The sequence below is a fragment of the Atractosteus spatula genome, chromosome 20, assembly GCF_055471065.1.
Source record: "Atractosteus spatula isolate fAtrSpa1 chromosome 20, fAtrSpa1.hap1, whole genome shotgun sequence".
NCBI classification, from domain to species: Eukaryota; Metazoa; Chordata; class Actinopteri; order Semionotiformes; family Lepisosteidae; genus Atractosteus; species Atractosteus spatula.
This window is the reverse complement of record NC_142725.1, coordinates 9,049,405-9,061,285: the sequence shown is the minus strand read 5'-3', so window position 1 is coordinate 9,061,285 and position 11,881 is coordinate 9,049,405. Positions and strand designations below refer to the sequence as shown.

General features: G+C 54.6%; 1 protein-coding gene across 1 annotated transcript; it reads left to right on the top strand.

Annotated features, from left to right (window-relative positions):
• The first annotated feature begins 1,000 nt into the window (after positions 1–1,000).
• Positions 1,001–11,681, top strand: zbtb48 (zinc finger and BTB domain containing 48). The gene is made up of 11 exons (XM_088938152.1): positions 1,001–1,134; positions 2,040–2,814; positions 3,232–3,518; positions 4,420–4,531; positions 4,924–5,016; positions 5,365–5,451; positions 6,023–6,177; positions 7,408–7,544; positions 7,912–8,076; positions 8,874–8,962; positions 9,740–11,681. The coding sequence occupies exons 2-11, from the start codon at positions 2,056–2,058 to the stop codon at positions 10,127–10,129; spliced, it is 2,274 nt and encodes a 757-aa protein (XP_088794278.1). The 5' UTR covers positions 1,001–1,134; positions 2,040–2,055; the 3' UTR covers positions 10,130–11,681.
• Positions 11,682–11,881: the final 200 nt, after the last annotated feature.

Sequence of the window (11,881 nt, the reverse complement as noted above, 5' to 3'; positions counted from 1 at the left end):
CCAGTAGGTGGCGCCCTTCCTTCTGGTCATTCTATGGTGTGAACCCCCATCTCCCTGGCTGAATTACACTGTGGGGTTGCACAATGCAGCCTTCCCACAGCTCCCCCTTAGTTCTAGTAGGGAAGCAGCTCCTGAGTCACTGCTGCACTTCCTCCCACCACTTTCATTAAACCAGTTGGCAAAATACAAGCCGAGGTCACGCCCATGCTGAAAGGCAAAGAGGAGCAAAGCACACCGTTTCCCTTCTGGTCCAGTGGCCATCTGACGATTTTTACACACCACTAAAGTTGAACTAATGACACGTTTTCCTTAAAGGTGAGAGAAAGCTAGTGTGTTAGCGGGGCCAGTAGGGGGCGCTCACCCTGCGGTCTATGTGGGTCCTAATGCCCCAGTATAGTGACGGGGACACTATAATGTAAACAGGCGCCGTCCTTCGGATGAGATGTAAAACTGAGGTCCTGACTCTCTGTGGTCATTAAAAATCCCAGGGCGTTTCTTGAAAAGAGTAGGGGTGTTACCCCGACATCCTGTCCAAATTTCCTATTGGCCCTTACCAATCATGGCCTCCTAATAATCCCCATCTATGAACTGGCTTCATCACTCTGTTCTCCTTCCCAATGTTAGCAGGTGTGTGGGGAGCGCACTGGTGCACTATGGCTGCCATCACATCATCTAGGTGGGGCTGCACATTGGTGGTGGTGGAGGGGATCCCCATTACCTGTAAAGCACTTTGAGTGTCCAGAAAAGCGCTATATAAGTGTAAGCGATTATTATGTCTGTGTTCCCTCTGGATAGTCTCTGAGAATTCCCAAGGCTGCCCAGTTAAAAAACAACCCTTACCCATATATACCTTCACATATATATCAGATTCCGTTTTGAAAACTGGTTTTCTGTATAAAATAGACATGAAGAGAAACTGCGCCCCACACTGCAATCGACAATCTCCCTGGCGAAGTTTTAGCCACGCTAGTACGTCATATCCGGTCTCTTCTCCAACATGGCTTCCTGTATGGTAGAAAAAAAGTATTTCGAGCCCATTTGTTTTTTTCCCTAAAAGTACCATTCGAAATGGCATGAGACTGATCCCATTCTCTCAGCCTGAAACAAAGTACTTCCCCTCCATCCTCAAATAAGGTAAGAAGCACTTTCGTCGGCGGTTTCTGTCGTACCAATGGCACGTTAGGGACCGTCTTTAAAAACATGCCTTCCGTCGTAAACGTTGAGCTAAGGGTGAGTTGGTACTCATTCTGCAAAGAAGGAAACCGAAAAAGTGAGTCATGCTGTTATGGTTTTGCGCATTACAGCACTGGGACTTTCAGAGGAGATAAATTACCGAAGTCTTGCTCCGCTCGTCAGAAATATTAAAACGCTGCTGACGCCTACCCCGGTGCAGTAGGGGCACAACGTGTTACTTTAATGTACTTTGTCTAACGTTTTGGAGCACAGTACTTTGATCCGCCCTGTCCCTTACTTGTCAAATGCAGTACCCCCTGAAGCTGTACAGTAAAAAGAAACGCAAACTTTCCCAGCCCCACGCGTCTCAGAATGGACAGGGACGTTTCGATGTTTTTAAACAAATCGAATTAAACTAATTAAAAGGGTTTGTTGACGATGTTGAAATCTCTTCATCACAGGTTCATGAACGGTATACAGTGATTCAAAAAGACCTAGAACACGTACTAGGTCAGAGACCCAGGCACCAGAGATGACCCTAAGCGAGTGCGTTTTACAGTTTTTATTGTCACATCATTTTTTCCCCCCGAAAATCTGTTCCAGTACTGCGACCTTAACATGGCCTAACGATAGCAAATTCCTGTCGTGTTTCTGAAGCCTTATAAATGAGAGAAGTCTCCACATCCATGCCCAGCTAATTACATTTAACAAGAAGGCGTTGTTCATGCACCCATTTGTAAGGCTAGGCTGTCAGTCCGTCATTTACGTCGATCACATGTATACCGTTAGTAACGCAGGTAAGATTAGGCAGTTCCACGGGGTTTGAAGCTGTTGACAGGCCGTCCGTGTCTGCTCTGTGCTTAAAGGGCTCTGCGGCGGAAGATGGCAGCGCTGGAACACAGACATGCCCAGCTGGTGCTGTCCTCCCTGAACCAGCAGAGGGCGCTGGGTAGCTTCTGCGACGCCACGCTGAGCGCGGTGGATGGAGAGGTGTTCCGGGCCCACCGCAGCGTGCTGGCCTGCTTCAGCCAGCTCTTCCGTGACTCCTACTCTGCCACCCCCTTGGTGGAGGTCTCCCTGCCAGAGGAGTGCCCCTCCGAGGGCCTGGGGCTGCTCCTGGACTTCATCTACACCGGGGAGATGAAGCTCAACGCTGGCACCCTGGACAAAGTGCGGCGAGCCGCTCTCAGCCTGTCGGTGCCCGACGCCCTAGACCTTTGCCAGGAGTTCAGCCAGGGTGACCAGCGCCCGGCTAGCCCGCTAGAGAAGTCGCTGGCCGGGGACGGCGACAGCCAGGAGTCTCCCAGGGGGGACCCCGAGGCACAGGGGGGCCCGGGCCAGGCCGAGACGCAGGGGATGCAGCCCAGACCCCGGCCGGTGCCCAGACCCAAATGCAAGGCCGCCAACAGCGCCCCGCGGCCCCCGGCCCCCCCGCCCGGCCCCCCCGCAACCACCACTACCCGCTCGGGCCGCAGGGTCAAGGGCCCCAGCCGGCTGCTGAGGGACAGCCCCCCCCCTCCTCCTGCCCCTCCTCCCCCGCCGGCCCCCCGCCGAGCGGAGCCGCCGCCGGCGCAGGGAGAGGGGCAGCGCAGGCCGGACGCAGGCGCGCAGAGCGGCAGCCCCTCCGCGAAGGGCACAGAGGTACCAGGGTCTGACTGGGGGGGGGGGTGTTTGCTGCGTAGCCACCAAAGTGTGTGCGGGAGGGGGGCATCAGGCCTGGGTGGTGTGGTCGCTCTGTGGCTGGAAGGCCGCCGGTTCGTATCAGAGGAATCCTACTCCGTTGGGCCCCTGAGCAAGGCCCTTCACCCCATCCGCTCCAGGGGGGCCGTATAAATGGCTGACCCTGCGCTCTGACCCCCAGCTTCTCTCCCTGCCTGTGTGTCTCATGGAGAGCAAGCTGGGGTATGTGAGAAGACACATTCCTAATGCAAGAAAGTGTATAGGGCCAATAAAGTGACCTCTATCAGGCCAGGCCCGAGCCCAGGGGCAGGGAGTGCTTGTATTGAAAAGGGTGGGGTGTTGAAGTTCGGTTGACTGAGTTTCCTCTCGCCGCTGCAGGAGGGGAAGCCGCCGGAGCCCGCCCGCGAGGAAGACGAGGAAGAGGAGGAGGAGGAGGAGGGGGAGGGCGGGGGCCGGGAGGACACCGACGAAGACTACCTCCCTACCACCACCCCCACCGCCGGCACAGCGGGGCCCCGGGCCAAGCGCAGGGGCCGCGGGCGAGGGGGGGCGGTCAACAAGGAGAACGGCGAGGGGGCGGGGGCCGAAGCCAAGAGGGGCTCCGTCCAGTGCCCCACCTGCCACAAGACCTTCCTCAGCAAGTACTACCTCAAGGTGCACAATCGGTAAGGGCCAGGGCGGCCCCGTGTGTGCTGCAGGGCCAGGGCGCTGTGGACGAAGTCAGCATTTCCGTCCAATCCAGCTGCGTCTTCTTACGCTAACAGTAGCAGCGGGACAAAACAAGCAATATATGCTTCTAGTTTTAGCGTAGCGGGCAGCATGGTGGCGCAGTGGGTAGCACTGCAGCTTCGCAGCTCTGGGGCCCTGGGTTCAACGTCTGGGGTGCCGTCTGTGTGGAGTCTGCATGTTCTCCCTGGGTTTTGTGTGTTTTTCCTATCACAGTCCAAAAAGACATGCTGGTGAGTTAATTGGCTTCTAGGAAAATTGGCCCTGGTGTGAGTGTGCGTGCCCCACAATGGACTGGCATCCTGTCCAGGCTGTATCCTGCCTCTCACCTATTGTTTGTTTGTTTGCTAGGATAGGCTTCGGCTCCCCTGCAGGCCTGACTTGGGTAACGCAGTTTGAAATTGGATAGATGGCTGTTATGTAAGGCGCTCAGGAGTGGTTTATCCAGTATGGAGCACTATCTTGGTATGCCAGTGGAGCCCTCTAGTCCAGATACCACTGGTTCCAGCCTGGGCTGTGCCACAACTGGTTCTGGTTGGTGCACCACCAGCGGAGATCTACAGGTGTGGGAAGAGCTTGCTGCAGAACAGCAACTCCTGGACTTGCCCAGTTCCTACGTTGGCACCTGTCTTCAGATGGTTCAATGCACACCACTGCTATCTGCAAGACTGTGTTCCCCATGGCTGTATGTGTTCCACATTTCTCTGCTTTTCACACTGTGGCACACTCAGCCCAGTGCCCACAGCACACACTGGCAGTACTGCTTTTCAGGTACAGTTGCGTGAAGGCCTAGCTGTGTGTAGGGGGAATGGTGCTCAGGTAGTACTGTCTCTATCGCAGGCGCCACACAGGGGAGAAGCCGTTCGAGTGTGCCAAGTGCGGGAAGTGTTACTACAGGAAGGAGAACCTCCTGGAGCACGAAGCCAGGAACTGCATGAGCAGAGCGGAGGTGGTGAGTCCGACCTCTGACCTCTTCCGCACACCACCCCACCCCACCCGATCCAGCAGGAGTTCGGCGTTCCCCAATTCCAGGGCCTGGGGGCCAAGACGTCCACGCTCACAGCAAAGATTCTGTGCTTTTCTGCGTAGAAAACAAGTTGGCTGTTTGTAGGTCAGGTCCCACACAAACAGCAAGCTCTCCCGCTGATGGGGGGGCGGGGGGGGGTCTCAGAACGTGTCAGTGCTTGAACTGCTTGCAGTGCAGTTTTGCTAAATCAATGATTCCCTGCTCCTTGAGTCCGAAGGCCCTGGTGTGCGCTGGGGTTTAGTGATACTGCCCGAGAGGCCAGCCCCCCGACAGCAGCAGGTTGTTTCCGGTCTGTGACCCGTGTGTCTGCTTGCCAGGTGTTTTCCTGCTCCCTGTGTCCGATGACTTTCCGGCGCCGGCTGGAGCTCCGGATGCACATGGTCAGCCACACCGGAGAGATGCCCAACAAGGTACCCGCTGACCCAGCGGGCTGATCGGGGGGGCCGCAGTTTCAGGGGTGGCTGCCTTAGAAAGCCATGATTTTGATTCAAGCTGGGGCAGCAGCAACAGCAAGATGATGCCCAGATGTTTTGTCCTATAGGGCTTGAGTGGTTAATACCTGCTTGAAAGCCATTTTTACAAACAGTAATCTCCACACCAAGAATATACAGTGTGTCTCTAGCAGCGGGATGGATTATAAAGCCATAACTGCAAGGTGCCATTTGAACTGCACTGTAAAAGGAGTATAAAAGTGTGTAACTGTTCTCTTTGTCACCCCTGTGGCTCACCCACCTGTCTCCTTTTGTGTCTGTTGCCAGTGTACATCCTGTCCAGAGCAGTTCATGCAGAAGAAGGACCTGAAGAATCACCTGATCAAGGTGCACGGAGCCCCCAAACCCCATGCGGTGAGGACTCCCCCCCTTATAACCGCTGCGGAGACGGATGAGGCTTTTGCCCGAAGTTTCCACACACAGCACCAAACCCTGTCGTGAAGCTATCACTTTTATTACACACAGCAGCGCAGTAACGCTGTGATCACACCCCGGTGAGATAACTGAACAGCCAAGAAAGCTCTTATCCAGTGGTAGAAAAATAATATTTTACTGAGGGGGCTAGGGGAACACAAATCCCAATCTAAAATACCGTACGTATTGGAAAAAACCTCCTACCCTGTGTCTTGTGCTTGCTGCTTGTTCTGATGTGCTGTTTTGGAGTTGATCTATTTGCTAAGAGTTCTTCCTCTGTCGCCCTCTTCCTCAGCTCATGACTAGGAACACTTGACACACAAAAGGCACTCGGCTCATACAGGGTCGCACTTTTGTGAAGCGTGGTCCTTAACTCGCGACCCGTTTCTACGTTTCTTAAAACCGAAAACCGAGAGCGAGGAAGTTGAACACGGAAGTAATTGGATTTCCATCTCTCTCGCGTTGGGGACGGGTCTGTTCTCTGACTCGGTGTGTCTCCCGCCCCTGGCAGTGCTCGCTCTGCCCCAAGTGCTTCCTGTCCCGCACTGAGCTGCGTCTCCACGAGGCCTCCAAGCACCGCGGGGAGAAGCTGTTCGTATGCGAAGAGTGTGGCCACCGCGCGTCCAGTCGGAACGGCCTGCAGATGCACATCAAGGCTATCCACAGGTGGGCTCCCCACCCAGCAGGGGGCAGTGCAGGGGGGCCTCGGGAACAAGCATGGCTTTGCACACAGAGCTACCTCTGTCTCTGTCGAACTGATTTATCTAGAGAGAAAGAGAGCGGCTATCCATAGCGAATGGACTCCAGTGTAGTGAAAGAATACGTGTTGGGCTGTAATTATAAATAACAACCCTAAGTGCCAAGAGTGTGAGACACGTAAACAAGCTTTCCTGACACCCCCACCTGCAGAGCCATTCTCCATTTGACACCTTGCCAGAACCCCAGGGCCAGATGGGACAGGAGAGAGTCTTCCAAAGGGGCTGCAGGCAGACTTGTGGATTGGGCAGACACTCTCGGCAAATGAAACTTAACGTTTCCAGGTGCACGGTGGCCTTGCGAGGTGGTAGGGGCATACATCAGTCATCATGGGGCAGGGGATCTGAGCTGCAGGAGGCAGCACATGATCCGAGTGCTTGTGCAGCTTCTTCTGCAGCGCTCATGGAGTTGTCGGGTATATAGCAAAAAAGGGTGGGATCTACATCTGGGGAGGTTGTGCTCAAGCCTTACGACACACCCGGTAGACCTTATTTCAAGTATTTTGATTCATTTTTGAAAACTTACTATAGCCTTAGAGTTCAAAGAATTGTGAAAAGAAGGGTATGTGTTCGCAGGACATTACTATTAACAGAGAGGTTAAAGGTACTACTTTCCTACAGCCTATATCAAAGGAGATTGAGAGAATATTCGATCCAGATTTTCTAGTTTTATATAAGGTCAGCCAAGCGGACTACTTTAGCAAAACTACAGGTCATAATTGGACACTAAGAGGGAATTATTTTAGTATAGGAATGTGGAACAAGACTCACAGCTTCATGGCTGAAGCTCAACTCTTCTTCAACGAATATCATTGGGGCATTGTAGGATTGCTTAGCCAAGTAAACAAAATACACCAAAAGTATGTCTTTTATTTGTCACCTGTCTTTTACTCATATCTCTTGTACTAGTATGAAGGTTGAACCAGTGAGTCAACTTTTTAGTGTGTTTTATATCAAATTTGCAGGGTATGGAAAGAAAAATAATGCAATACTAAATCTTCAAAGGCTTGGGCTGATGGGTTAATGAATTGCATTGTGCTTTAGTGTGTAACTGTTCATATGCATGTTTTTGACAGAGTACTTAGACTGGCCTGCTGATATCGAAGTGACATTTCTGTTGTGCTGTGATGTGGTTTGACAGGAACGAGCGGCCGTTTGTGTGTGAGTTTTGCAGCCACGCCTTCACTCAGAAAGCCAACCTCAACATGCACCTTCGCACACACACTGGAGAGAAGCCGTTCCAGTGTCACCTCTGTGGAAAGACCTTCCGCACACAGGGTAACTCCGCCGGAGCAGAACAGACCCATCTGCACCGTGGCACGCTCAGCCCAGTGCCCACAGCACACACTGGCACGCTCAGCCCAGGGCCCTCCACACTGTGGCATGCTCAGCCCAGTGCCCACAGCACACTGTGGCATGCTCAGCCCAGTGCCCACAGCATACTGTGGCATGCTCAGCCCCGTGCCTTCTGCATACTGTGGCACACTGCTGTCGAATCAGACTAATGCTTTTTTCAAAGCATGTTATCAGTAAAAACAATATATATAGTAAGAAAAAAATAATAAACCTGGGAACTGCCGGCTGCTTTCTGTGGCACACTGCTCTTCTGGTCGCGTTACCTGTGTGTGTGCTTTGTGCTTTGCAGCCAGCCTGGACAAGCACCACCGCACGCACACGGGCGAGCGGCCGTTCCGCTGCGAGTTCTGCGACCAGCGCTTCACGGAGAAGGGGCCCCTGCTGAGGCACGTGGCCAGCAAACACCAGGAGGGCCGGCCGCATTACTGCCACATCTGCAGCAAGACCTTCAAGGGTACGCAGTGCAGAGCAGCTGGAGGCGACTGTCACCCCCTTCATCATCATCATCATCATCATAATAATATAGTCAGCTGAAGATGATGGGAGGTCCAGTTAATCTGTTCTAGTTTCTGAGTGATTTATAAAAAGCTTGTGGAAGGTCTGTTCTCTCAGCACTGTGGCCAATTTCTCATGTCAACTTGAGACAAGTGCAGTCTGGCAGGCTCACCCTGGGCGCTCTGTCCCTGTTGTTAGCTCACCTTCCTTTAATACTGCTACTGATAATCCTCACACTTCTATAGCGCTTTTCTGGACACTCCACTCAAAGAGCTTTACAGGTAATGGGGATCCCCTCCACCACCACCAGTGTGCAGCCCCACCTGGATGATGCGACGGCAGCCTTAGTGCGCCAGTACAGTTGCCACATTGCCGCCAGGTCACCATTGAGCTCTGTCAGAGTGCAGGTTGAGGCCTCCTGGCCTCTTGGTCACATCACTAACTGGACTGTGACAGAGCTCCCCCGAGCTGCAGCCTGCTTGGTCTTAGTTTTCGGTAGAGCTCCACCTCCCGTGACTTGTGACGCGTGCAGTGACCCTACAGTGACTCTGTGACCCCGTTAAGAGTTTCACAGGTAACAGTAGTAAGAGCGCTGCTTCACCATGACTACTTCCACTTCCAACGGCGCTCTGAGGAAGAGCTGTAGTGGATCTATAACACAGCTAATTAACAGGTGATGGGAGCTCATGAGGGTGATCACAAGAAAATCACTCCTGTTTTTTAATCCTTCCTCCATTGTCTGTCTTCTGCCACCAGCCATCGAGCAGCTGCGGGTCCACGTGAGACGACACAAGGGCATGAGGAAGTTTGAGTGCTCCGAGTGTGGCTACAAGTTCACCAGACAGGTACAGCCCGGGGCGGGGGGGGCGCGGGGTCGACACAGTGGCAGGTACAGCCCGGGGCGGGGGGGGCGCAGGGCGGGCACAGCGGCAGGTACAGCCCGGGGCGGGGGGGGCGCGGGGCGGGCACCGCGGCAGGTACAGCCCGGGGCGGGGGGGGCGCAGGGTCGGCACCGCGGCAGGTACAGCCCGGGGCGGGGGGGGCGCAGGGTCGGCACCGCGGCAGGTACAGCCCGGGGCGGGGGGGGCGCGGGGTCGGCACAGTGGCAGGTACAGCCCGGGGCGGGGGGGGCGCGGGGCCGGCACCGCGGCAGGTACAGCCCGGGGCGGGGGGGGCGCGGGGTCGGCACAGTGGCAGGTACAGCCCGGGGCGGGGGGGGCGCGGGGCCGGCACCGCGGCAGGTACAGCCCGGGGCGGGGGGGGCGCGGGGCCGGCACCGCGGCAGGTACAGCCCGGGGCGGGGGGGGCGCGGGGCGGGCACCGCGGCAGGTACAGCCCGGGGCGGGGGGGGCGCGGGGTCGACACAGTGGCAGGTACAGCCCGGGGCGGGGGGGGCGCGGGGCGGGCACCGCGGCAGGTACAGCCCGGGGCGGGGGGGGCGCGGGGCGGGCACCGCGGCAGGTACCGCCCGGGGCGGGGGGGGCGCAGGGTCGGGACTGCATATGCTTTTCTGTTATTATAGTCTTATCCACTTCACAGCGGTACATGTGAGAATCCTCACTAAGCCCGTGACAAAGGTTAAGACATACCCAGCTCCCCTGGATGTCCGTCTGTCGTTCCAGGCCCACCTGCGGCGCCACTCCCAGATCCACAACCGCGTGGAGAACTACAGCCCGCGGCAGAGGAAGCTGCGCAACCTGGTGGTGGAGGACGAGAAGGCGGCGACGTCGGCGCCGCCCCCCGAGGGGGAGGACCCGCAGCCCGGCGACATCATCAGCGTGATGATCCAGCCCGCGGCCACCATCGTGGTGGAGGAGGTGGTGTCGACGGGGGGGCCGGCGGGGCCCCCCGCAGGGACGGCGACGGGGGAGGAGGAGGAAGGGCGGGGGTTCACCGTGGCCGACGTGATCGAGCACACGCTGCTGGTGACGGGCACGTACCCGCTGCACTCGGCCGCTGCCGCCGTGGTGAGCGAGGAGCTGGTGGAGGAAGTGGCCGTGGAAAAGGCGTGAGCTGGAGGTGCTGGGGGTGGGCAGGGCCGCAGCGGTCGCAGGCCGTCCTGTGGCGAGACCTGGCCAGGGGGGGCAACACTCCCTTTCCACTGCCTCACTGGCTGGCTGTGTGGCCCACTCCCCCCGACCGGCCCTGCTGGAGTAAGAGCTGAGACCCAGCGACCAGGACCTTTCTCAGCCTGTGCGCTGCCTGCCTTCCTGGGGCTTCCTACAAACACATTCCCCTGGGCTTGGGCAGCAGCTCCTCTCTTACTGGACTGACACACGTGCAAAAAGACGAGTGTGGAGGAACATTGTCAGAGCTGTCTGAATCTGAGCTGGACTGTGAAGGTGTGGGGATGCCATGATTGAATAGTGTCATGCAGTGGTCCCCAGAAAGGGACATACACAAGGTTGCAGTAGGTCACACGTAGCGTTTTTGATCCAAAGCCAGGATCACTTTGCCTGCTCCTTCATGAGTTTATTGCCCTGGCTGGGGGTTTTTGTGCAGAAGGCTGCTTTTTATTCCGGACACCGCACCGTTTGATGACCTCAACACAAGCCTCGTTTTGTTCGTTCAACTGTTAGGGAGACTGGACAATACCTAACCAGAGATAAAACGCTCACAAGATTATTTTTTTTTATTCTAATGTTTTACCAAATCGTTTCAGAACAAACTCGTGATGAGAATAAAATCCCATTGTCCTGGAGCTTGGGGTCACAGTATTTGAAGGCGCTGCTTTCCAGAGTCCTAACCACTACTCCACTGTGTCAGTGCTTCCTAAATAACTCGCCCATTCTCACGTGGGTAGGGAGTCAGTTTTGTTACTTACCTGTGCTTTGTTTCCCCCAATAGTTTGCCCTAGTGCAGGAAGTTGAATACGACAGTTCTGACGCTTTAAGACTGCATACATTTATTAAAAAGCTGACAACACCTACAGTGTGGAGCAAGCTAGTTTAAAACAGCAGTATGACAAGAAAGCACTTATTTCTACTCGTGCTCGTTTAAAAGCAGTAAAAAGGGGGAGTTTCGAAGATGCAGGGCTGCAGTTTAACCTCTGCAGCAATGTCAGTTCTGTGCATCTCAAGTTATTGGAGCATTTATAACAGCCATGGGGTAACTAGCTTAAGAAAGTGAAACTGCAGAGTCTTAAATACTCAAAGATGTCTAATCAATAAGAGCTTTTAAGTGTTATTATAACCAAATGGTCACCTTGCTGCCCTGCGACGGACTGGCGTCCCATCCAGGGCGTATCCTGCCTTGTGTCCGTTGCTTGGCGGGACAGACTCCCACTCCTCTGCGACCCTGTATTGGATAAAGCAGTTATATACTGGATAGATGGTTGAATAGTCATCTTGACACATACCTGTTCTGCAGTATAACGGAAAACCGAAGAGGCCGATGGATAAATGTTGCATGTAAAATGGTTCAGTTCTTCGTTCACAGAGAATTGAAGTTCAGTTGTATAGAAAAGGAAATATATGAACAATACAGCCTTTGCTCACTTGTAACATAATTCCTAATTTGTTTTACACGATCCAGTTCAGAGTTCTTCGTTTTTTTTATGAATAAAGCTGCCAATAACAAAACTGTTTTATCTGAAGTGATGGATGAAGCATGAAAATATTCTGCTTTTGGGTTTGCCTGGCTGTAATACTGGACTACACTGTTAAGTAGTGCACAGGGCGGTACGGTGTAATGGAAATGTCTTAGTGTAAGCTTGGCAGTGGCAAGTAGTTTCTTTATGGTTTATCAGCTATAACACGGACTCA

What these genes read in the sequence shown, in the direction of transcription:
- zbtb48 (XM_088938152.1), top strand. Translation starts at nt 2,056, where the DNA reads ATGGCAGCGCTGGAACACAGACATGCCCAGCTGGTGCTGTCCTCCCTG. An exon ending in GAGCCCCCAAACCCCATGCG is followed by an intron (nt 5,452 to 6,022) that starts GTGAGGACTCCC and finishes CGCCCCTGGCAG; the next exon opens with TGCTCGCTCTGCCCCAAGTG. An exon ending in AAAGACCTTCCGCACACAGG is followed by an intron (nt 7,545 to 7,911) that starts GTAACTCCGCCG and finishes TGTGCTTTGCAG; the next exon opens with CCAGCCTGGACAAGCACCAC.